Source organism: Melospiza georgiana, chromosome 2 (assembly GCF_028018845.1).
Source record: "Melospiza georgiana isolate bMelGeo1 chromosome 2, bMelGeo1.pri, whole genome shotgun sequence".
Taxonomy (NCBI): domain Eukaryota; kingdom Metazoa; phylum Chordata; class Aves; order Passeriformes; family Passerellidae; genus Melospiza; species Melospiza georgiana.
Genome location: NC_080431.1, coordinates 106091322 through 106118386, shown reverse-complemented (window position 1 = coordinate 106118386; position 27065 = coordinate 106091322). Strand labels below are relative to the sequence as shown.

Sequence of the window (27065 nt, the reverse complement as noted above, 5' to 3'; positions counted from 1 at the left end):
CTGGATTTTAGCATTTACATCTTGCTCAACTATAAATCAGGAATTAGAATTGATAATGGCAGTTATCCATCAACAGCAGTGATACTGCAGATGAGCCAGAGTAGTTTTATGGTTAAAAGGAGTTACTTTTTATTATTATACTTAAAGAAAAGCTCTTCTATTTGGAATGTTTCTAGGCCCTAAGTAAGGAATGATCGGATCCATGCAGATCGTCAACACGGGTGAGGAAGACGCATCTGAAGTAACGCCTCTCCATATTTCAGAGCATCATTCTGAAGGTCCGGCAATGGGTTTGAGCAGTTCAGTTGCAGGCTCCTGAGAGAAGGGCTGGCAGGAACAGCTACCAGGGCTGGCAGGGACAGCTACCAGAGCCGGCAGGACTGCGCCCCGCGGTTCATCGTCGTGTTCGCCGCGCAGTTGAACGCCTTGCGGAACTCCTCAAAGTTGCTCATGGATCCGATCACTCTGCAAAGAGAAAGGTGATTGACATGCAGGCTGCCTTTTGTCAAACACTACAGGTCTGAAAGTGTTTCAGTGTTTTCACTTCAGGCTGAATTTTCAGGCTTTCATATAATTTTCCCCGCAAATAAAAGCAAAAGGTTCAGGAGAAGGGATCCCAGTTAACGTTAATATGAAGCAAATATAGTTTCATGCTTTGAGAAACATCATGCTTTGCTAGAAGCTTTAGGAAAACCAAATTCATTTTGTGATACTGTATCCTTTAGAACAATTTTCTAGTGTAACCCTTGCAGCACAGGTGGGAGATCAGCAGTAGCTGTGCAGGGTGGAGTTGTTCTTCCAGCCCTGCCAGGCAGCTGCAGTGCAGCAGGCAGGAGAATGTCAGCACACACTGGGCTTGTGCTGGCAGTGGTTTCATGAGGCTCCAGATTCTCCTAGCAGCATGCTCTGCTCGCCCACACACACTGGCTCCCTGGGACTTTACAGCTCTTTTTGGGCTGCTCAGCCTTGCACCTGTGAGGATCCTGACTCCTCTGATATTTTGGAAATATATTTTCTGAGCCTGCTGCCCTGAACAGCTCCCACGCTCTCTTGCTTCTACCACAGGTGGTGTGATACTGAAAGAGCAGCACCTCCCTGCCTGACACAAGCTGGACAATGTGCCTGCATTCCAGACGGGCACCTTTGGGCGTAGGGGAAGAGCTGGTCCTTGCATGCAATCATCCTTGGCTCCTGCTTTCATGTCCGCATTATTTGGTGCAGTCAGAAACTATTATTTTACCTTTGCTAGATTGCAGTTGTGTTGTTTGCTGTTTTTTTCCTATACTTTCAACCATCTTGGGATTTACTAACCTGAAACTTGTAATGGTTGTAAAGAGTTTTCTGAGTTAAAAGCAGAAAAAACATCTCCTGTGATAGCAGTTGTATACCTTGCCTCTGTTATGCAGTGAGGAGGCATTTTTCTATATTGCAGAAAATTTGCTTCTCAGTGTAGCTCAGCATGGTAGAAAATATTCTTATTACATTGATTAGACTTTCTGTGAGTAAAAAAATTTGCAGTCATCTGGCACAAAAATGCCTAAAGGTCAGTTTTGTAGCAAAGATTACCAAATTAGGCTAGGCTTCAAATAAGATATGCAGCTTTACTGTAAAAAGAAAAAAATTGCAGATACATATTCAGGGGCAGGAACAGCAAGAGTTGGTCATGCAGAGCTGCTGCTGATGTTGGTGGGAGTTCTGCCTGCCATGCCAGGGATTTCAATCTGAAATTGGCATTCAAAAATAGCAAAGACACATGCTAATACTGAAAATCTGCCAATTAAAAACAAGTAAACCCGGAATTTATCCAGTGAAAAAATCTTTATGTGTGCATGCACACCACTTTTCTACCCATGGTTTGATTTTGCCACTCATTAACTGAAATCAGAGTGGAGTGTCTGGATTTCATCCCATTGAATTATAGCAGAGACACCTTTCTTTGAGCAGGTCACACTGGCCTCCCTTGGTAATCAATAGAAAGATGTACTTGCAGAGTCTAAGTAATTTAAATTTATTACCTGCTGAAAGAGTATTTATATATATATTAACTTCTAAAATGACATTTCCTTTTTGACTTTGAAGAGAAACTGGTGAGACTAGTTCAGATGTATACATCTGTGCTCAAGACGTGTTGTTCATTTCTATAATTTTTATTGTTACCTTTTATGATTACTTTTAAAAGGGCTGTTTGAGCTTTTTGGACAGAAAGAGCTGTCAGTGTTGGAGCTAGCTGTATTGCAGTTATGCTTATAATGGGCTTGGGACATAAATGAAACCAAGCTGAGGGAAATAGATATATTTTTTAGCCCAGCTGATATGATTTGCAAGGAGACAAGCACCACTGCTTTTTTTCAGTTGTGAAACAGAAGCCAGTTCTCAGTATCTCGCACAAAAACTAAGTTTTGTCTATATTTTCTAGATCTCAAATTAACCTAAGCTCTGATATTTTCTTTCATAACCTGATGCCTTCAGGAGTTTTCCTAATAAATACTCTATCCCTAGAGTTCCATGTGTATCACCATATCATGGGAATGTAGCTATGAAACTATTCAGAATATAAATATATGTATAGATAAATAAACCTGAGGATTTTAAAAGACAACAGATGGTTATTTTACCAAAATCTTAACATGCGTAGGAATTATGAAAATAATATCTCTGTAGGCTGAAGGTCAGCCTGATGCTCCTCATTGTCATGATGTATTTTCAATGTCAAAAGGCATACAGATTTGTATACTGCACTACTCACTAGCTGGTATAACACTCTTTCAGTCAACAGAAAGTGGTGAGATTCTCTGGAAGGCAAATAAGCCACTGTATTGTGTGAATTTTGTTGTGGATATAACATCCTTTGTCCAAATAAAGAGGTAATGTAGTACTTGACCAAGGGCAAACACAGAATTCTTAGTTAAGTAAATGCAACCAACATAAATCCCAACAAACCCAACATGTTCTTGGTGAAGAAGCAGAAAAATAAACTCAGGCTTCCTAATTCCTATGTGGTCTCTAAAATTTCCCCCTTCCCATGGCAGGGAGTTCATGAGTGTCTGTGGCCAGAGGAGCCTTTTGGCCAGGACAGGCTCCCTCTGTTATGCTGGACACAAACAGTGTCACTGGAAGGCCAATGGAAGAGTCAGGGCTTGAACTGAACTCACAGGGCACCTTTTGCTTTGCTTTATCAATGTAATTCAAGGTCGAGACAAAAGAGCTTTTAATGAACTCAGATGGATTAAATCAAGGCCCCTCCTTATATTCACTGTTTTCTAAGCTGGAATTGCTTAGGGAAAGAAAGTGATAGATGAGGCATTTCAGGTACTCAGGCCATGATTACAGGACATCACAGGGATCAGAGTGTGTTCTGGTTCAAATGCTTTTGAAGGTAGATGCAAGCTCCTCAATTTTACAGAAGAGCATTTATAATAGTGAGAGATAAGCTAATAAAAGCAGTTCAATGTCCATCTAAACCAAGAGCACAATCCAATTTTGTGCTTGCTCTTAAACCCCTCTTAAAATGCTGTATTTCTGCACTTCTGTTCTGCAGTGATTGATTCTGTGTGTACACTGAGGAAATACCATATTTGCACTACCTGAACTGAGGAGGGCTGTGAGCTCCAGTATATATTTGCTCCCTCGCAGATTCCGGTCTAAAGGCATTGCATCTTACCTAATAAAATAAAAATTAAAAAAAAAAAAAAAAAAAAAAAAAAAAAAAAAAAAAAAAAAAAAAAGAGAAACAGGCACATTATCTGGGATCACTTTTTATGCACAGCAAAATGTAATGTCACTGTTCTTAAGATGTCCATTACTTATAAAATACATGAAATGGAAAGGCACCATAAACTCCTACTTTGTTTCACCTTTGCCAATCTGAAGTTTTCTCTTGTTTTTCAAATCCCCTAATGGATCCAGTGTCCACCCACTGTTTTTCTCTACACACTCTTTCACATCATCTAATCACAGTCACTTTACTAGTTCTTTTTTTGAAGTTCTCTATAATGGCAGCTTGTCTTTCAGCTTGTTTTGCAGCATCTCACACCTTAATAATTACCAAATATACTTCTTGGTCTCAAAACTATATAATGTGTATAAAAGGTACACATAATAATGCTTATCATCTCTAGAACTGCTGCTATAGTACCTGATATATTTATGCCATGTTGGAATGTCAGTTTCTTTTGAAATTACACATATTCCATATTTCCATCAGTGGTCTCCAGTTCCCTGCTCCTGATAAGATGCTTAATTCAATCATAACTGACCAAAAAACAGGGTAGATAGAATATTTGCACAACTGAATAACTCCTCCTATGCTGTATCCATTGCATGAGAAATCTCCTTTAAACTGCCCCTACCTTACCTAAGCCTCTACATAAAATGTTCCTATCAACAAAATCCTTTAAGCCAGATTGCCCATAGGATTTCAGTGGACTTCAGTGCAATTTTTTCTGGCTGAACACAGTCCAGACATTTTATAAAAGTCCGTTGAGTCTCTTGAGCTTTGTGAAAATAGACTGAGCTCGAGGGCACCTTGCACACACTGCTCTCACTGTGAGTGTGCCCTCCCTGTGAGGGACCATTGGAAATATGATTTCTGCAGTGGTCCTGTAAGAGCCCCAGATGTTCCCTACGGCGTGAAAATTTTCTTGGAGAAAAACTGACATAAGGTGAAAGTTTATTCAGCATAAACAATGAAAATTAAATATTTTCTTTGTCCAATATGGTCAAACTGAAACAGCCACAGGCCCACAGACTGCTATACTGACTCTCAGCAGAGAAATTATTTTTAGCCAGGACTGGTTGCATTGGGTCCTGTTTTTTCAGTTTGGGATGATTCATTCCTTCTACTGGAGACAAAGTTTTATAGCCTTTTACTTCTCATGTAGGGAGTTTGCCCCAATTTGTTTACCCAAATAAATAATTTCTGATCCTCCCTCACTCTGTGTTTTTTTCTAAAAATCTCACAGCCTTATCAAAGTTTTGTCACAGCATATTTAGTGTACAGATGGGAAAAAATAAACTAAGACTTTCTTCACTGCTGCTTAGTTCCCTTGAACAATGTACACAGTAACAAATGGTGTGAGTTAAAATTGAAGAAGGCTGAGGAGTCAACACATGCAGGAAGACCCTTTTAGTGCAGAGAAGTAGAAAAAAGAAAGAAAGTTGCTGTGACAACACTGCAAAACAAAGAATCATTTCAGCAGTTCTGGCACCATGGGTAGTTGAGGACAAAGAGGGAAAGAGAAAGAAATAATAATTGTGGGAGAAGTCTCTCCTTATACTCTCAAAATCTGTGTTTGGGTGGTGCAGATTGCTGAAAACAACCAAGCTCATCTCTGCACTGCACATTGTTCAAGTTAATAGATGGGGTTTGGGACACATTTGTTCTACTCACATGGGCATAACTCAGAAAGAAAAGCTGGTTGTGTGTGAACTCAAGGCCTGGCAGTAAAGGCTCTTCTTCTCCTCCCCTCTTTTCTGTAATCCATTTCCTGTATGCCTGATAAGAAAGAGATACTAAGTGCCTTTCAGCAGCATGACGATAACCACAGTTTTTTTTTATTATTATTTTTAAGTAACATGATGTTTCAGATATTTTCCATCTACTTACCCTGAAAGCTTCTCGCAGACCTCCATTATCTGCAATGTTCTCTGCCAAAGTTCTCTTCCCTTTCACCTTGGCAGAATGAAAGAACATCAATCATTTGACCCATTTCTGAACTTCCTACTTGATCAACTTCAAAAAGAGGGGGAAAAGTAAAACAAGGCAAGAACAACTCAGTGAATTTGAACCAACTTTGGTTAGGAAAACTGGGTTTCCATGTAAAAACTGCCAGTAAACTGTTTTCTGTGATGAGTTATCCTGGCTCTGGTCATGGATCTCTGTAGCACAAAATGTAGTAGATAGAATGCACTTAAGAATCCAGTCCCTGATCTTTGAGCTCAGTGTCAGTAATTTGCCCCTAAGGACTGTTTATATCTGGTGACATGTGACATCCAGTAGCCTCTTAAACTTTTATCTAAAAGGCTATATTTATTTCTCTACAGAACTCTTAATATGCTACTGGGATGCGAAAATAACTCCTAAGTCATAACATAAATAAGCTTAATTAAAAATAGCTGTCAGAATCAAAATTTGTAGTATATTCAGTGCTCTAAAAATATCTGCAAAGGAGATTCCTATTGCTTGTCCTGGGTATTGATTCCAAGAGCAGGAGCAATAGCAACAAGAATGTGTTGTGGGAAACTGCACAATATAAACTTTGTGAGGAAACTGGTCTCCTGGCATTACCAAGTTCAATATCATTACAAAGAAATCCTAATTTCTGCTGAAGTGGCATTATGTCTACTCACCCAGCCTACTAAGGTCCTTGTGTTACCAACTGTATTTGTAATTAAGCAGTTTTACTCTCTCCTGTGTCTCAAATAAACAAGATAATTGAGCGCGGTTTTGAGCAGGGCTCTGAAGGTCAATGCTGGCTGCAGCCATCAGCCCTCCCCTGCCACAGGGATCAGTGCAGTGGGGTTGGCATCAGGACTCATTTCAGGATGGAAAATGAGGGGAAAACTCAAGGGAATGGCCAGGAACTTGTGCACAGCCCCACACTCAGCACAGATGAGCACTCAGATTGGACTGGAACACTTGGATGCCTTGGGTACAACATACAGGAAAAATGGGAGCCACAGAGGAAAGTGCAGCCCTTTCCTGTCAGCTCTCCCCTGCTCTCGGGAGGGTGGAGATGGGGTGGGAGAGAAGCTTTTAGGAGAAAAGGTGCTGGGACACCAGGGACAGACTGCACACGGCTGCCTTTTCCTCTGGCCTTCCTGCTCACACATTTCACTGGCACTGGGCTTGTGAGGAGACTGACTTGGAGCACAAGATCAGAGTAACCTAACAGGGCCACAGGGCCACAGGCCAGCTAAAAAGTGGAAGAATTCTTTCTGCTGATCTCAGGCAGCTGGGGATCAAGTATTTGAGACTACTCTGCACAGGGAGGTTGTGGCAGGGATCATGGACCATGATAAGCCCTTTATTTGATGAGATGACTTTATGTGATTATTGTGCTCTGAATCTATTTCTATATCACTTTTTCTTTCATTAAGTTTCTTTTCTGGACACATTTTATTGCATACCAGATGAGAAGGAAGAAGAATAAATAGGTTTCTTAATCCATGAAAAATATTCATACAAGGGTAAAAAGCCTGCAGAGTACTGATGCAAATGACAGGCCAAAATTATAATAATAAAAGGTCTTTGCTGGCATAGCTCTTCCTACAAAAGCTATAAATTATGTCAGAAAATTGGAAAAATCTTCTATCATCTAAAAAGTGCTTTTGGTTATCCTGTGGATAAAGAAGGAATGGGATGACAAGGCTGTGGGTAACTGTGGTCTCTCTAGTAAGCCCATGGACTTCAAAGGCAGTTTCTACACTGGGAGCAAATCCAGACCTACCTCATCTGAAGAGACAGTGCAAAAGTTAAAGGGGATGGCCAAGCCAATGGCAGAGCAGGAGAAGAGCTCAGCCACATCCTTGGGGAAGGTTTTAAGGATCTTTTTTGAGTGGCATTTTTGTAATGACAGTTTTTACCCTACAAATATTCAGGAATGAGCCTGAGAATTTTTATTTGCAAATTAGATTGTTATGAATTATTTCAAGTCTGAGTTGCTGGACTTCAGACTGGACCACAATATGGCTTTGTTATCTCTGAGATCAGCACAAACAAGCCTGGGAAAAATTCTAGAATTGTTGATAAGAATTTAATGGGTCCTTACTATTGTTAAAAGGCAAAGATGTACTAGTATCTGTAAAATATAGGTAGAGGTGATAGAGTTGAGTGGGGACTGGAGTATGTGTTTTATCCTGAAAACTAAGATTAAAATCACGTCCCAGACAACATCACTGGAATTTCAGCTATTTATTTCTGAAGGTCTGGGACATATCCTGCTTATCCTCATTTTGGACACACATATGAATGCACACATCTTCAGGGAAGCCCATTCATTTGATAGACAACAAAACAGAAACAATTCCCTTGCACTTTCTCAATCCTTTTCTAGGAGCTACTGCTGTCATATTCCCTTGATTAAACATACAAATGGGGTCTGTGTGCACACATGGAAGAAATAGCAAGAGTTGAATGTGAAATAAAGTAGGGCTCATGCATCCATTTTATAGCTGCAATAAATAACAGGCAGAATTGTTAGAGGAATCTATAAAACATGCTATTATATTCTTTCTAAAAGAGTGACTGCTCAGTTTTCATTACAGACTTCATCTTCAGAAGACATTTAACATGCTGACAATAATTAGACCAGCCCTGCTGAGTGACTTCATCCTCTTCCTCTGATTCCAAAATGATGTGATGGAGAGAAATGGTTTAACCCTGTCACCAGGGTGTGGGTAGTGGTATTTGACCGGACTAATCAAACCTGACAGACAATTTTTAACAGAATTATTCACCTCAAAAAATCATTTGTTGTGAGAAATGAAGTTGGTAGTTTAATATTCTAATGTGTTGGGATTTATAAAAAGAGAACTTCAAAAAACAAAAAGGAAAAAAGCACAATGACCCAAACTCCTCATGTACACTGTTTTCAGTCACTGGTGATTTACATACATGTAAGCCAGCTTGTTTCCAGTAGTAATTGTTGTATTGATTAATCATGCATTTTGTTTTCTCTTTAAATTTTTCTTCAGAGTCAGTCGTCCACCAAGGGTCTAAATTTCCATTTTTGTCATATTTCCGACCTCAAAAAGGAAAGAAAGAAAACAAATGTTTTTGCAGGAAAAAGCTTTTAAAGTTTAGGAATCTATCACCTTGACAGAAATGAGAGGTGAATGTTCCCATGTGAGTGTGTGTACAGAATGGACAGGATCAGTGAGCAAAATCTTGGCCCCACTCAAATCAGCAGTGAAAAGCTGGCATTCTATTTATTGTCATAATTTCCATTTGCAGAAAAATATAGTAATAACTAATGAATTCTACAGTACATTTTATAATTACATAGTGTAAGAGGCACTTAGCTTTTTTGCAAGTATAATTGCATTTTTCATCTCAGACCATATGTCTTTCATTCTGACAATGTGATGATAACTAATTTATTATTAATTCTTCACCTGATCAGAAAACAAATCCATTCCATGAAAACTTCTAAAATTTCCACAAGGTGAAAAATTCCCTAGAGATGTATTTATTTCTGTATTTGGAAGGTAAGACCCTGGCAAGGAGGAAATCAAACTTTAGGTTCCTTTCTAACTGGCAGGAAACAAGGTGGAGATTAGGTGCTCACCTACACAAAGTGGGAGTTTATGAAGAAAAATGCCTCCATTTTGGAGTGCTTGCTGACACAAAGTGTTGTAGAGCAGTGCAAACAGGATATGTGGGGTTTTTTGGGTTTGTTGTTTGTTTTTTTTTTTTTTTTAAGGTATTCTATATTGCACAACATAAGCAAACTCAAAATTACTTCCTAGAGGAGGAGATTTGAGTTTCTTTCTGCCTGCATCTCCCTCCTCTCCCCTAACTTTCTCTCAGGAGCCCAATTTTTAAAAGCACTTTGCTGAGACAGCGAAACCTAGGTAGTGTCAATGCCCCACTCCGTCCAGTTTGTCAGGACAATTGCATTGACATTTTATGACTATTTTTTTCCATCTCTCTCTTTTTTTAAATTTAATTTTAATATTTTGCAACACCGTTTCTGTTCCACTTTTGTTCCAGTATTGTATTTTAAAACTTTTGCCATTATCTTTTTAAAAATGTCAAACCTGAAATGAAAGGTTTCCTTAGTAATTTTTATCAATCAGAAATTATCCCTTTGTCCTTCCCACTCTCCCCTCGCCCTGTTAGGACTTTCAGAATCTGTTGCTGCTTTAGTTTTCATTTAAGACAAATATAAAGAATCAAACTTGTGGCATTTCTTTTACCAAATAAAATCCAATTCAGAAAAGCAAGATTCCATGTAAATAAATCCAATAAATACAATTTTATCATTTTTTTACACAACTCAGCACCATTAAAAAAACCAAAACAATAAAAATGCTACAGCATGTACAAGTCAGCTTTCTAATCTGCCTACTCTGTAAATAAAAAAGTTATCAAAGTGCAGTCAAATACTCACCATTGCTATCAAATCCATGAGTAAACTCATGGCCAACAATCACTCCTATGGCACCATAACTTAATGACCTGGAACACAAAGAAGCAGTTTCCTCAGAAAGTGTTCACAGTCATGAACATTAAAGGACAAAAGACATCAGGAAAGATCATTATTGATTTAAAAATAGGCTGAGAAGGCACAGGATATGTGTCTAAAATTCAGACCTACACAATTTTGACTTAAAGATGTTGAAAGTCTTAATGTTAAACTCTTGTTTAAAAGTAATATTTAATCTAAAACTTTGAAAGCGTTGTGATGGTTCACTCTTCCAACCAAATCCCTTATCAGCATCATATGGGCTCCACTCTCCTTCAGCTGACTGAATTCTGATTGTTCTGACTGGGAACAGGACAAAGTTACAGCTGTACCTACTCTGAAACAAAAACTATCTTTTGTAAAGCATTAACAGATCTCCATTTAGTTCTAAAAAGAAAGGTCATATAATTCCCTTGCACCTGCCCTGGAAGAGGATGTGATACACAGTCAGATCTAAGGCACCTGGGAAACAGAGTAAAAAGAAATACTTTGTATTTCTGAGTGACAATTAATTATATCTTGTTTATTATATCCCAATAAGCATGCTTTTAGGAGAAATAGGGATGAAAGAGGGAAAAGCTTAGGGCTTTATTATACCAAAAGCAGTGGGTATCATGGGGTAGGTGATTTACTCAATGTATCTTTCATTTGTGGAGCCACTTTTTGTGATTTTAATTATTTCAGTTATTGAGATGCTATACTTCAAAGTAGCTTATAGTGTTTCTAAGACATTTTATTGAAATAGAAGAAAGGCAGAGGGTTTTGAAATAACATTATTGGACCTAATGATCCATAGTGCACTAATTGCTCATCTCAGTCATGCCCAAAAACTATTATATCATTTAATTCCCTCTGCTCCCATGAAAATCCTTCACTTTGTTTTTTTCTTTCCTGAATGGTATACTTTCCATGTGTTAAAATCTCCCCTACTGCTTTTTAGCCCAAGTACTGTTACAAACCATCTCCAAAACATGCAGGTTAAAATTATATGTTTAAGCAATGGAAATATCATCCTTTTGTGTGACAAGTTTGTAATCTTGTGTAGCACACAGTGATAATTACCCCTAATAAATGCACGATGTAAGACTTGTTTTCCATATCTGAACTAAAGGGGTTATACAGGATCTTTTGCAGCTGGAGAAGTATAAAAATAATGGCATAAAACATGTAAAGAGATCTAGAAGAAACAAGCCCTATTACTAAATAAATCTTATTTTTCCTCTAAGGTTCTTTCTCACCATGAGGGGCAGGGACAAAGAACAGGCTGGTGTTCTGCCAGTCTGGCTCCTTGGAGCTTTCCTTGGCTCCAAAAGATGGGGTTAAGGTTGCAGTGAATTTTGGCCTTTGAATCTGTGAACACCAATGCAGCCTTTTGTCCAGCTCAACAACATTTCTTCCAGGAATTTTGCCATTTCTGTTCATGCTTTTCATTTTTGGGCACAGTAGGGCAGAGATGGAAGGGTAAGGTGCAGCCCAGCAGACACCAAATTAAAGGGGACCCTTCTAGGACTGGGGAGGCTCAGAACTGAAAGGAAGCTTCAGGTAGTTTGAAGTCTGTATTTCAATGTATATGGCACTGGAGACTCACAATTGTGAATGGTGGCATTTGAGTGTTATGTTATTTAATGCACTGAGATGTAAAAGTGATAACCAAGTTTTGCTTTCTGCAAATAGATGTAACTGGGTTTTGGTGGTTGTGCTGGAACTGGACACTAAAATGCCAATAAACGTTAAATATTTGCTAAATTAGTTTTTCAGCAGGCACTGGTGACTTTTTGGTAGTTTATCTGCTCCACTGCCATTTCTTCTAAGCAGACAGAAAATATCCAGAATATTTCAAGGACAAAAGCAATCTGTTGTCTGATATAAACCAGCTACATTTGTTTACTAAATTACATTTTGATATGTACTCAAGCAAAACCAATTTAAGCTAAGGTAACCTTTAAGGAAGAGAAATGAGCAAAATACAATACTTTGAAAGAACCACAGTTTTATCACTATGGCAGAAGGTCAGAATACAGAGAAATCAGAAAGCAAAGCCGGTCTGCAATAACAACAACAGAAAATAAGTTCACCTTAACAAGAAAGGACTTTCTTCTATCCCCAATTACCACTTACAAAGTCACCTGGCCCACAAGAATTCTCTTTGAATACAAATTAATTAGTTCATAAATTGAATGTGTCTTTCTGCATATATTGCCAAATTTCCTGTTTACAAGGACACAGTCCAGAGTAGATGATGGCAAACACAAAATATTCGAAAAGTTTGATTTTTTTAAACAATGATTTATTAAGGATATGTTTCACCAGAAACTGGCTTTATATAACTGCAAAATAACTTTCAGAAACTGCCACCAGAAATTTTTCATGGTCTTATCCTACCCTAAAATAGAAAGCTATTGAACTGCACAAAAGCAGTGATTTTTCAAAATTTAATGTATGTGACCTATAATTACCCTTCCTCAGTCTCACTGGCACATGGGCCTGCTCAGGCAATCCCTTATGCACATGAAGATATTCTCATGCACCTCAACAGGCAAGGGCTCACTGCTAATCTTAGATATTAGCAGAAAGTGAACAATACACTGATAATAATTGGCTTCTCAGGGTATTCACTTCTGTTCAGGAAGTGTTAGTTATCTGATTTACAATTCCTTTTAATACCTGCCATGTGCACACTGCTGCATCTGCATGCTGTAGCATTGAAACACTTGCACTTGGGTGCACTTAATTAGCAATTCCTGTGAGAAATCAGTCATCAGTTTAAGACAACAGCAACACATACAGCCCCCAAAGGTAAGAAAACATCACACAAAGCAGCACTTCTCAAAGTCAGCCCTTCCAGAGGCAACAGCAGGATCCAGCAGGAGAAAACACCCAACACCCAACAACCCAAGGACCAAGTTTGCCCAACAGCAGGACAACACAGGTTTCCTAGGGGCTGCCTTTCAGTTGTCTTCAGCACCACAGCCTTCTTCTCCTCACCCTCTTCTTTGTCTCTTTGTGTTTGCAATACCTTTCCCTGTTATTCCTCAGTTCTAGGTAGATGAAGTTCCCTTGTGCACTACTTACCTAGGATACTCTGTTCCCCAAAAGAAAGGCTTTTGAAGTTCTCCTGCTGGGAATCCTGCAATGACAAAAAGGAAAAAAAAAAAAAAAAAAAAGAAAAGAAAAATCTGGTGAGGTCAATTGAATCCAGCTGAATAGCTGTCACAATGCCCAAGGATTTAGATTTTATGACCTCATTTGTTTGGCTTCAGAAGGTTTTTCAAGGGGAGCTTTCCCCTGGGTGGTAGAATGCAAGAGAGGATCTCAGAGAGGCAGCAGAGATCCTGCCACAAGCAGGTCTGAATAAATGCATGTGTTCCTGTGAAAAACACACCTCAGGCTTCCTCTGAAGGGTCCTGGATTATCCTCAGATGTGCTGACTGATCAATAGACAATACATAGGTAAAGTGCAGTAAGAATTAAAATACTGTTACCTCAGTGAGGCTTCAGTGAAGCAAGAAATGTGGAAGTGATAAAATGTAAGCCTGATTCTATTCAGTCTATGAAAAACAGAGGTATATGAACATACTTGGGCACTTTTGTAAGGGAAATCTGTAGATTATTAAGGCTGTAGGTTCAGTCTAGTGATCAATATTACCTGGCTGCTTCTGGTTCTGGCAACTAACCAGCTGCCAAAAAAAGAGCAATGGAGACACTCTGATGAGTTGTGAGCTACTGATATTTCACATAGGAAACAAAATTGTTCCTCAAATTCAAAGTAACAGGTTTATTTTTAATTCCAGGGGGATGTTTTAGTGCCAGGATACTAAAGGCAGTGGAACTGCACATGGTAAAAGTTTAACAGCCCAAATAATTGCTAAATAAAACATACACCCATGGTCAAAGTTCTTATGTGATGGTGAAAGGTGCCATCCTTCCAGGCCCAAATGTGGAATTTACTGTCTTGGGTCACAAACTCTCATCTATAGAGCACCTGCTTAGAGGGTTTACCCACATGGTCATCACCTTGTTAAGGAAGAACATTTCCTCAAGTGTTTCACTTGTTTTCCCAGGAATTCTTCATTTCCCTATGGGTCCCTCTTCAAGAAATCACCTGAACACCCAGAACAATACAGAAACCATATTCATTTGATTCTAACCCTATTCAATTTTTTGTTGATAGTTTGGTTATGGATTTCTTTATATCTGAGATAAGTTGTCAGGCAAGATCTTTGTCTTTTCCTTACAAGGTCTTTAAAAACTTACTTTCAAATGAAAAAAATCCCCAAAACAAACCCAGGATGCTGAGTGTAATTCATGCCAAGTGATGTGGCACAAGGCATGTCCTCCTGGCCTGCCCACTGCTTTTTTCTGCTGCTCTCCATGGCTGCCATCATTCCCTATCTGCAATTAGCTTATAAAAAGTGTGGGCTACAAAATTTTCTAAATGTTGCCTGGGGTTTTTTTTCTTACTTCTCCAGATGTTGCTTTATTGTTTCAAGCATATAATTTTCTTTTCCAGCACTGAAAACCACAATTTTACCAATGTCAAGGACAAAGTTTTACTGATCTAACTGTCTTTGTCCCCCAGTGCACTGAGAGGATTACTTATCATGCATGTTTTGACCATATTAAGCAGCAATGGTACACACATACAACCTGATGAAAATTGCTTGTTAGGCTTTAAGAGCTGTGTTCAGAGCTGAAAATCTAGTTTGAACTGGTTCCCTCCAAACTCTGAAATTCAGAAAAGGTTTTGGAAAGCTTAGGTTCTGCTAACTCTAAATGATCCTATCCCCACAACAGCAGAGGAGAGGAACTGTGGCCAAAATGAACAAATGAGCCCACACTGAAGGCAGTGTGAGCCAAGGCAGCACAGTCACCCACAAATCATATTTAATGATCACACAGTCCTGGGAGCCTGTCACTGCACCAAGAGGCTATCCAGATCTTTTAAGGAGCTGCAATCAATTTTTCCAGGTATAAACTTGAAGTGAGTTTGCAGTTGTCTGCAGTAGAGGTAATATGCATTATTTACAGCAAATTAGGTGCAAATTTCACTCAGGCTTATCCAGCTGCACTAAATGTGTCTTCATAGAGCATTGTTGAAACACAGTCAGCTGTGAGTTAAGCCATGAGATAGTTTCACTGAACAAGTCAATGTGCATGAATGGTAGGAAGCTCCAGTGCTGCTCTGTACAACAGGTTGGTAATTATTTTACTCAGTCAGGATCCATTTTAGGTTAGACATCACTGAGCAAAGTGCTGGTTGAAGGAGTGGTTTCTGCTTCTGGACATGTGTGAAAACACCTCTATAGTTTGCACTAAAGGAAGCTCAGGAAGTATTTTCAGGCCAAAGCAGAGTGAGAGGCCAGTAGATTGTACTACACATTTCAGGAAACTGGAATACATTATCACCAGTAGGAATTGTTCTGTTTTGTTTGAAGGGTGCATGTTTTTGTGGTTTTGTTGGTTTTGTTTGTTTGTTTGTTGGTAATAAAGAAAAATCTAGGTTTGAAAGTGATTCTTGGTGAGCTAGAAAAGCAAGTGGGTCCCATGCTCCAGAGGTCAGCAGCACTGAGGGTGCTTGTCCACTATTGCAACATTAGAAGGAACACACTGAGAGCTGACAACACTTTTTATGCAGCATCTCCTTCAGGCAAGCAACAACTACATCATCCTTGGGAGGATCAAGGATAGCAATGTCTTATACCTAGAATGTCCTTGAAATTGTAACATGAGATTGATCACCAGACAGTTTCTTATTTTGTGCTGATTTGAATCCCTTGATTTAGGTAATTCCCCTGTGAAGCCTGTTTCTTTTTTTGCTTAGCATATTGCACCTAAAGGAATTAATGAAAAAACTCAGAGAGCTCATGGTAGGCTCCAGATGCAATAAATTCTAATGGGATTACTTCTATGCCACTGGATTTCAAGCAGGCAAAGGACAGATCTGAAGGAGTAAGACAGACAGACTTCAGGGAATTTCACATCTTAAGGAATAGATACAGGCAGTGGGAGTGTATTTTGAGCTAACACTTGACCACAAATTTAGCCTGTGTTGTGCATCTTTTAAAGCTTCCTCCCTCTACACAGCCCCAGAAGAGAGATACAGGCTGACAGTCTCTCTCTTTATACACTGGATTACAAATGCAGGCCCAGAGTCTACACCAAGGCCATTACTCACCAGCAGCACACAGGAAGAAAACTGTGTTATCTTATTACAGACCCCACACAAACCCATCTGCCATCAAGCTCTGGACTTGCAGAATGTGCTTTGACTACTTTCTTAAAACCTGCCTAAATTTGGAGCAATGCCACTGGGCTGCAGCACCATTCTGAGGTGGGCACTGGTGTCACATGTCACAAGAGCACTGCTCTGTGGACAGCTGAGCTCAGGCTGTGACAGAACAGCACTGGTACCCTACATCCATGCATCTTACTGGCGGCAAGGTGGGACAGCCAGGCTGCATCATCCTCAAGATGGACTTTGTGCCGCTGATCCCACCACGTTAGAAACCAGCTGCTCTGATCACAGCCCTTCAAGCTCAGCAGTTCAAGGAGTTTTCAGTGCACCTGACCATCCTCTCAAGTGGCTGATTCTTCAGCAGTTGGTATTTGACCATGTTAAGGAAGGCAGTGCTGAAGTTCTTTCTAAACAATAAATCATTTTCACATCTCTCTCCTCCTCCACTGAGCTAGTAATCTCAATGTAGAAAGCTGGTCAGAGAAACTGTTTCCAGGATTTACTTTATCATGTACACAGGGATCATTGTGAGCCTGGCCAGCTTGTAATTCCCTGGATCTTCCTTCTTGAAGATAAGAGTGGCACTGGCTTTCTTCCAGTCCTCAGGAACCTCCCCCAGTCACCATAACCTTTCAAAGATTACCAAGAGTGGCCTCATAATGATGCTGTGAGCTTGTAGGTGCACCCTGTCAGAGCCCATGGGCTTGTGCTTGCCCAGTTTGTTCAAACACTCCCAAACCTATTCCCCCTCCCTGAAGGGTAAATCTCCTGTTACCAGGTCCCCTGCCCTCATTCAGCACCACATTTTCCCTCCATTTGCTGCTGCAGCTACACCTGCAGAAAGGTTTCTTCACATCCCTTGCCAGATTCATCTCCAGGGAGGCTTTTGGCTTCCCAAACCCCTGTGTCTTGCACAGCAACAGTTCAACTTTCCCCTCAGTCACCTTACTGCTCTGGAATGCAGGGGCACCTCAAGCAGTGGAGCCAACACCTGGCTGACTTCAAATATTTCACTCTGAATCTACACTGATCTTGAAGCTTTGACAGAACTTTGCCTGCACAGGACTACTTTTAATGTAATTAAAGGTTTCTATCTTCATTTAATCTGTGATGTCATTTTCAGCATCTTCCTCCAGCAAGGTGCTGTAAAGCTTCTCAGAATGTATTTAAAATTTGAAGGTGTTTCTTTTTCTTCAATTTTGCAGGGGCTTTACTGCCATTAATAAATCCTAGCTAAAACCTTCTGGTGTTATTATACACACTTTGCAGATGAATACCCTTACCTCAGTATAATATTACTAGTTTACCAAGAAGACACAAATAACTACATTTGATCTGATAATTTCCTGAAAAATGCAGAGCAATAATAGATAAACTAAACCAAAAACACATGAAAAGACTCACCAAATCCTGAGGAGATTTAGAGTTCAAGTCTAAATATGAATTCAAATTGTATAGTTCACTTACATTATTCAGTTATACAGCATGCTGTTTTTAACTGAGCAAGGAAAAATCTTATTCCAAGTTAGTGCATTTACAACTTCCAATAATTAGGTTGGTGCATTTTACAACTTTCAATAATGAGGTTGGTTTGTTTTAAGCAACTTCTGACAGGCTAGTGAATCCTATAGATAAGTAACAGATATGGGAGACAGCTGTGTGATATACAGGGTACTCTGCCAATTGGTGTGCACGTGTTCAAAAGCTTTAACTTGTTCTTTTTCAAGTCACATTAATTCACTGGATGAGTTCAGAGTTTTAAAGGGATAAGATATGAGCAGAAGACTAACTTCTGATCAGTAATCAAAGAATATTGAATTCACATAAGGAATTAAATGTGAAGACACCTGGGGTGTTGGTTAGTTGTCTAAAAACAGCCCAAAGGGCAGGATACATTTGTTTAAAATGGTTCCACAGACTTCTGTTTGGACTACTGAATCTCATCCCAGTGATAGTTTTGATGTTTGGGGTCTAGCTGTCGGTCTCATTGGCTCCTGCAAGTTTTATCTCAGATAAAACACAAGAGAAAAAACACGTTGCTTTCAGATACTTTGAGACACCCAAACAGCTCTGAGCACCCATATGTAGGTGACAGAGAGGAAATTGTCTGTCATTACAGGGACCTGAATCATACACCTTATTTCAGGTTTTATCCTGTGGACAAAGGTGACAGAAAATATCAATTGTTTAAAGCAGAGTAACTGTTCCATGCAATGCATGAACACAAAGCCTAATTTTATTCAGAACTCAGTGAATAAATTCATTAAAGAGATACAGGGAAGTAATGGTCTTTGAAAGCAGAGGACTCTGTAGCCTCTGCTTTAATTCTTGCCTCAGTTTCTCCCTCACCTGACAAGAGGCTTTTTTCTACTCGTGAAAAAGAGAGAACCTGGTGTTTACCAACCTCAGTGGGGCAACATGAGGAGAAACATGACGTGGTTTGTGAGGTGCCAAGGAATACTGTCTGCTAAGGGAATAGGAAATGTGAAAACATCTGTTTTACAAGAAACTTAAATCTTTATTTTATGAGGAAAAATCCTCAGTGGATTCCCCAGGGTGAGGGAATGGGGGCTAGGGGGAGAAGAACAAAGAACAAGTTCTTCTATTTTATATATTCATAGATAGGAATTTTAGGAAGAAAAAATAAAGAATGGAGGTAAGGATCATGCACCATGGTTAAATTAAAGAGAATAGTGGTCCTTAGTAATTCAGGAAAATTGAAAATGAGGGCTCACTTAAGACACTTAAAGCTTACTTAATAACAGGGCTCAGAAAGTGTTCAGTCCAAATCTCTTAAGTTCATTAACCTCCAGGAAACTAATGGCACACTTGAAACTACTTCATCAATAACCTTCCAAATAATCCAGTTCTTAAGAAAAGAGAAAATGCCCCATGCACATTCCCCTCATCCTGCCCTGGCCATGGCACCAGGTGCTGCTTGCCAGCACTTCCCTGGCTCCTGGCAAGATGAGAGTTCTCCCTTGCAATTCCCAGCATCAGCGTCAATATCTGCATGACGCTTCCTGCAAAGATGAGACTTACTGGCTAATATGAGCCCTCATCTGTGGTTTTCTCTGTGGATGCTAATTTGAATGCAATTTTTAAATTCTGTTGTAGATCATATCTGCCTCCTGTAACATGTATTGAGGCCTCTCTCTAAAGAGGCCTCTTGACTTTCACTAGAGAGCTGCAGTAACAGCACAAATGACTTAGAAGGAGCATGGATATAAACTTACAGAGATAATATCAACATTAATTATCCAGTACATCTATTCAATCTTACACCTCATGAATGTATTGCTTATATTTGCCTCAGTTCACTGTAAATCTCCCTTCCATTACTGTTCACATCCCACAAGTGTGACTATTTTTATATATTCTAGAGGCATACATATTTACGCTTTAAAAAAAATCCAAAACACACCAAATGTCTGATGAATAGTTCCTTTTATCCTTAACATATTCAAAGGCTAATATTTTAGTGCTGTAATGAAATAAAACCTTTTCTTGAACAGAAGTATGCTAGCACCTTTTGATCATCACTTGTGTCTATTTTCAGCACATATTTGTTGATTGCTCTAGAGTGCATTAAAATAAACTAATCCTTTAGAAATTGTTTTTGGTGTTCCAATTATGATAATTAAAAAGATAGTATTCATGCTGCTTAGATGATATGAAGTGTACTTAGATACATTTTGAGGCTCTAAAGGCAATGACACATACCTGTTGTCCTTGTTAAGTACCCATAATTAAAGGGGAAATTGATGAGCAAATGCACAGAAAATTGAAAAATTATCCAAACTAGGATTAAAAAATAATTATCAACCATTATAAACATGCACAGTGGTTCCTCTAAGACACATTGAATTATGGAAAAAGAGGAAATAAATAAATAAAACTCACATACAGAGAACATCAGGAGTAAAGTTGTATAATATTAAGGTAAATTATATGTAACATACTTTTAAACTCTGCTCTTTTTGGCACATCTCACCTTGATGCAGCTACTTATTTCTCCTTTGGAAATATTAATAGAATCATTGGTCATTCAAACTATCAATAGTTTAGTAATAAAAATCAAACAAAGCAACACCAAACACAAAAGTGTTTGCACTAAAAGACAGCAAAATTTGGTACATTTACTGATATGCAAGATTTGCTAAATTCTCCCAAATCTAGTAATTCTTTAAATCACCCAGTTTCTATTCTCTGTTCATTTTCTCTTTTAGTGAAATAAGACCTTTTTTCCAAGCAACTGAGTAGTCAAGTTAAAAACACTAACAGCCTGCCTGTATATGAAGATCACATGGACCTGCATGGATATTCCAATATTTATGTCAGTGATACAGATTGCAGAGGAAGAAGAATTTGTGATCCTTCCATCAGGAGTGTCAGTGACATCCCTGTGCTCTGAACACAGAAGGCAAAAGCAGCTGCCTAAAGCTCAGAAGTGCTCAGGACATGCACATTCCCCTTCCCTTGTGCAGGCACCTGATGGTTGCTCCTTTTCAGAATCAATGGGTCAAGGAACTGAAGTTTCTTTTTCTCTAAACTTTTTCAAGAAGCCTCCAGTGACTAATAAAGTTTGGAGTTGCTGTAGTTTTGTTGATATCATCACAGAGTACATTTCCATTTCCAAACGAATGGTCCTAATTTCCAGAATCAAATTTTGGAAGTGGGGATTTTCCAGTTCACATAGAAACTACTTTCCATAATCAAATTTTATTACACATTTTAAAATTCTTATATCTCAAATTCTTCTTAGTAAACTCACTTATAAAGAGCAGAAATGGATGGGTCTTGAAGACAATAAAGTCCAGTTTTCTCACTGAAGAGCAGGGGCACTCAAGCAGATAGTGAAGAGGATATCTGATCCATTCACTCATTTACAGGAGTGATCAGTTGTAGATGTGAAGGGAAGGAGTTTCAGGCAACTACCTGTGAGGTAATTCTTCTGGTAGCACACATTCCTACCTTCCAGCAGCCAGCAGCAGAGGGAACTGAACTCCTGGGCTGGGTTTATATCCCTCTGTTCTTTTGCACGGAACAGAACACAACACCCTCTTTTCAGTGAGTAGCACAGACCCTCACAACAAGTTTGCAATTTGCCAACAAGTAATTGGTTCCTACCTCCTTTTCTTATTTTAATCATTCATTAATTTATGAATGACAACTTTCAGTTATTAGTATTGGGAAAGAACCTCATCAATAATGCTCTATGGAAAAAAAGCATATGATCATATCAAGAGTACTTACTTGCTTTCTGAATTAAAAAAAAAAACCTCTAGTAGATTAAGAAAGCATTATTTTTTTCTAAAAGAAAAAGCAAAAAACATCTCACATTCTCAGGTTCACTCCTCACTGTTATATCATATGCTTATTCATTCTCTATTCAATCATATTGTGGTCACAACCAGATTCCTTCATATAAAGGCTAAAATAACTTGTTATGCAGATCCCTCTGACTGTCTTTTGAAAAATAGGATTTGATACTTATCACACCTATTCTTTCTGTACTGTATACCTGTGAGAATATTATCTAGTCCTTATATTTGTCATAGTTCCTTGTATGAATTTCTTCTAAAGTCCCTTCTATTGGCACTAAATTTTAAATTATTTCTGGGACAAACCTCTCACAAGTAAAAGTTCCAGAAATAGAACTTCCCAAACTCTTTCAATGCAAAGAATTATCTTATTTTTATGCCTTAGAGACTCTCCTCTCTCAGTGAATTTGACAAATAGGTTTTAGTATTATTTCTTATGCTCCTAGAAATTTGGCCCATGAAATATTTCTGGGCTTGCTGTATCACAATTTTACATCTAACTTGCTAGAGTTGAAGCTTAATTCTTATTCTCAAATGATTCTGGTTTCTGGAACTTTTTTTTCTGTTATTTAACTAAGCCTTTAAAAGTGCCACAGTTCTTGTGGCATGTGAGCAGCCCCAGAACTTTATACAGATTACTACTGAAAACACAGCTGCAAAGCAGTAAGGTAGAAGTTCTTCCCCACCAGCATCAATGGGAAATCAGTAGTGATGTGTCAAATGTTTATCAGCAACTTCTACCAGAGAATGTTCCTCCCACATCACCCAGGGCCTCTTGCCCCATAAAAACACAGCAGCCAGCAGTGGCAGACAGTACTGTGCCTTCTCTGAATCCTCCCTCCTGTTGCACATCATTTTTGGGGCATTAGTACATTTTTTACCTCTCTCTCAGGTACGAGACGATTTTGTTCAGAAAGAGCCACTTAAACCCTTTTCCTCTTTGAAACAGTCCTAAAAGGACTGAGAGGGAGTGGCACTGTCCAAACTTCCAGGTCACTTGCCAGCAGAATGAGAAGTTCAGCAGTTATGATACAGAAAATACTATCAATTCTACACCCATGACTGATGGGTTATGTTTCACAACTGCCTCTTTTTTGCCTCCTGACTCTGTCAGACACAGCAAGTGTGAAATGTTCAGTGGCTCCAGCCTCTCATCACAGTTTTCTCTAATGTGCCATGGCAGAGAGGCTGGGACAGCTGAGCACTGCTCAAATTTGAAAGGACCCAATATTAAAGAAGGTATAACAGAAATGGCTCTCGTTTTTCTCTGAGCAGGCTTCCTCTCCACTCACACAAAACCTTCTTAGCAGCAGTGGTGGCTGGAGGAAGAGCAGCTGTAATGCTTCAGGGGTACCTCAGAGCTGTGACCACCTCAGCCAATGCTCCTTCAGATGATCAACAAAAATGTGACTGCCTAATGATGGCAGCCCTCTAATTAAGGCAGAACTATCTAAATCTAGCAGTAATTTTAATCAGAAGAACTTCCTAATTATAATACATGCTTTACAAATGAGATCATTTAGACACAAAAAAAATTATGTGAGTGGTTTGAAGGCAAAACTGTTTACAGAAATTGGTAGAAGCAAATACCAGCAGACTCAAATTGCCTGTCCTCTGCTGTACCTTCTTCAGTGTGATACATTAACTTTGTGCCTTTCTCTCTGCGACCAAAAGAGATTCAGGAGAAAAAAGGGGAATCACTCAGCAATTTTTGATATCCTGACTCTGGGGACTGAGACCACAGAAGTGGGGGCAGCCACTTTCCAGACCCTAACAGCTCAGAAAAAAAGGCTGATTTAACATGCAAAGCTAATAAGAGCAAAGAGAATTGCCAGGGTAAAGGTAAAACTGTTGCACAAAGACTGGTATACAATTTTAAAGCCTGCTATAGAATTTTAAAGCCTGTTTGAAAATTTCAATTCAAACCCCATTAAAGCAAACAGGAATGAACATCCAAACTCATTACACATCACTGAAAAACTCAACTCTTTCACCTTATTTGTTTCCACACTAGAATATATGCTGTCTAAAACCAACCAGTAAAAAAATTAGAATCAGACAGGTAGTACTGCACATACAGGTAAGAATTTTCAGTTAACTACAGATACCACTCCTTGTCCTTGAATGAATTGAAAAAATCCACTGGATACACCTCCTTATGTTTTCTGGTCTATATCACAACATCTTCTTATGGTTTCTGGTCTATATCACAGTCTTCTCTAGTCACATTTATTGTTACATATCTGTCAATACTAAAGGACAGAACTGCTATCGCTGTGTGTTTATGGAGATGTGTGTATACATTTTTGCTACAGAAGATAGAGACATTAGGCTTTAATAAAAGTGATTTAAGTTATTATTCACATTGGACAGAGTACAAACACACACACACATACTTAAGTCTCACAGCTGAATTACCAGGTCTGAACTTTTAATTTTCAGTCATAAACAACACAACAGGTACAGCTGTTATCTGAAGCTTGATAAATACATTCCCAAACAAGCACTTTGTAAGGAGGCTCAGAAGGAAGATACTCACGGATCTGGTTGGTAGATGCACTATAAAAAGCATTTACAGTAGTTGGGCTTGTAAACCATCTGTAGTAAGAACAAGAGAAATTGCCTGTCAGTACATTGGCATTCACCTTTATGAATCAAAGGAGCAAAGACTAAAATTAAACTCAGTAGAAGAAAGTAAAAACATTAAGGACTTAAGATACTTTAAAGTTTAAATATTTCTCCATTTCAGTACATGCTACCTGCACTTTCTAGACCATTAAATCTATTGTTTAATTACTTTTTCTGAGTACAGTCAATGAATGCCCAACAGGAGCAATTCCTAGTGTTCCCATCATGTGATCTGTTTAATTTTTAAGTGGCCACTGTGCTTGTGAGGCTGATGAAACAAAATTCACCCAGAAGAGGCTGCAACACGAACAGCAGCTGTGAAAACTCTCCTGGGTGTTTCAAACATGTGTGGAGGAACTCCATGTTGGAATCAGAGGAGAGCATTTTGAAACAAGTAAAGTGGCTTTAGAGGCTTTGCTGAACAACTACTTGAAAAATTAGGATTATGCCAGCAACATAAACAGATAATTTCTGCAAATGTGAATTCAAAATAAACAGCTTCATGTTCTGTACCCTATGCAGTGAACACGACCATCCTAAACAGACTTTTTGCCAGGCATTTCTTCTCAGAGTTTGGTTTCTCATATAAACTGGAAGAAACCCTAGATTTTAGTAGGAGTTGGACTTTGATGATCCTTGTGAGTCCCTTCCCACTCGGGATATTCTCTGATTCTATGAATAGCAAATGAATCTCCTTAGCCTAAGCTCTTCTATATTGATGGTGGCTTCAACCATATGAATGGAAAATCTTGACTGACTTCAGCTAGATCCAAATCCCCTCAGATGAAACCCTGAGTTCACTGAGCCCAAAATTTCACTTTGTGGTTTTATAAGGGAGAAATTCAGTTAAAGAAATAACGATTATGATAATTAGTGGTTAGTTCATAACAACTGAGAAGCAACTCCAGTAAACGTTCAAACAGGAACATCCTGATGTCATTAGCAAAATATTACTCAAAAGTTTTATAAAGCCATGTGAATGTAATGTAATTGCTTTGGAAAATTTCTTTTAAAGAGAAGAGAAAGGAGCCGCAAAACAATGAGTAAGATCTTTCCAAAGGAAGATCTATCAGAATATGAAAAATGTGTGATATCAATGACAATCTATACACAATTCATGCTTTTAAATAGCCCCATTAATAAAAGAATCATCTGCAGATCTTGTTTTTCTGACAACTGATGTCCTCATTTAAACCATGTAACAAAGGGGAGAGTTCAAAAATGGCAGCATTTTGTCTTTGATCAATAAATTTAACTGCTTGTTTATTCTCCAAGCTAAGCAGCGTATTTTGCAGTACATCAAATAGAAGAACTAATAAATGAAGGTGAAAAGAGTGATGTCATGTACATATTTTAACTATCCATTACATTACAGGCTCTAATTGTCAGATAACTTTCCCTGTCTTGTTTATTAGGAGATTGTGAAGGGGTGGAGCAAGGGGAGGCTGTTTTCTGCTCTATTTTCTGCTTTCTTCATAATAAGGAGATTAAATGTTAGAGGTAATGTAGTGAGATAATGGAAAATTGAAGGAAGAATATATATGGTGAGGGGATCAAGAAAAAAAATTAGGGGCTTAATTAACTACATTTGAATTTCATGTTTGTTCACAGCAGTAATCAGCTGAACTGTTTTGAAGGATGCAAAACTGCCATTTATGCCTTGGGACTGGTACTCCAGGCTTAGCTGTAAATCTGGAGGACTGTCCCTTTTTTGACAAGGAGAAAATCCATCTGAAAGAGTCAAGACTTCAATTTATATTTTACTGTAAGTTTGAGCAAAGACACATAGTGTTGTGACTGGCACCTCACCCTCTTGGCTTGTTCTGCTTACAATGGCCTTTCTGTTCTCAAACAGCAATTTTTAAGCATGAAAAAGGCTTCTGGGACAGAAAATGCTCCCTTTTTGCAAATTCCTCTTAGCCTTCTATTTCCAGTCAGAGGATCAAGGGCCTGAGACGTATAACAGATACTTCAAAACAGATTAATGTGCTGTGGCTCTTCTCTCCATCCTCTGGGGGGGCTTACACAGCTAGCTGCAGAGAGGAACCAGCACAAGCAGCAGCACAGAGCTCTGCACTGACTAGAGACAGCCCTCCAACAGCACAGGTTTGCTCTTGCTCTTCCTGGGTGAGGAGTGGTGATGCAGGAACTTGTCCCCACAGCAGCCCCTCAGCCTGCCCAAGAGCAGCAGTGAATGATGGTGACACTTGGTCCACTTTTACTGAGGGAGGACTTCACACCACCCTCTGGCCATACCTTCATACCTATGGACTCATAGATTTGTAACTTGTAGATGAAGACAAATCACAGCATCCCTGTCCTGCTGCTGCTGCTTTTCTCATGATCTACCACCAGAACTGCAGAGCCTATCCTGTTTGCTGAGCTTAGCATCAGCCCAAGGCTGAGAGCAGCCTTGATTTTCTCACTGCAAAACTGAACTCAGCTCTTTCCAAGCTGCTCCTTTATAAAAAGGCCTTAAGAATGATCCTGTATGGAATTCATTTTGCTTTTAAGCAGTTAGGAAGAGGACAGAGCAGCCATACTGAGGAGTCAGGATGAGAGTTCTCTAGTAACAAGCAGAGTATTTAATATTTGACATATTTCTATTCCAGCACTTTGTTGTACCGTTCTGAGCCCTCAAAAAGATTTAGGAAGTATTTTCCACAAAAGAGTAGCCATAACCAAGACTGC

General features: G+C 39.0%; 1 protein-coding gene across 1 annotated transcript in view; it reads right to left on the bottom strand.

The window, feature by feature from the left end:
• Positions 1-357: 357 nt before the first annotated feature.
• The window catches only part of PHEX (phosphate regulating endopeptidase X-linked), a 94822-nt gene continuing 68114 nt past the window's right edge, over positions 358-27065 (bottom strand). The window contains exons 15-22 of the mRNA XM_058018462.1: positions 24286-24344; positions 13260-13314; positions 10113-10180; positions 8615-8745; positions 5606-5671; positions 5390-5494; positions 3585-3661; positions 358-465 (exon numbers count right to left, since the gene is read on the bottom strand). Coding sequence (XP_057874445.1) covers positions 363-465; positions 3585-3661; positions 5390-5494; positions 5606-5671; positions 8615-8745; positions 10113-10180; positions 13260-13314; positions 24286-24344 — 664 coding nt within the window. The 3' untranslated portion in view covers positions 358-362. The remainder of the gene's footprint in view (positions 466-3584; positions 3662-5389; positions 5495-5605; positions 5672-8614; positions 8746-10112; positions 10181-13259; positions 13315-24285; positions 24345-27065) is intronic.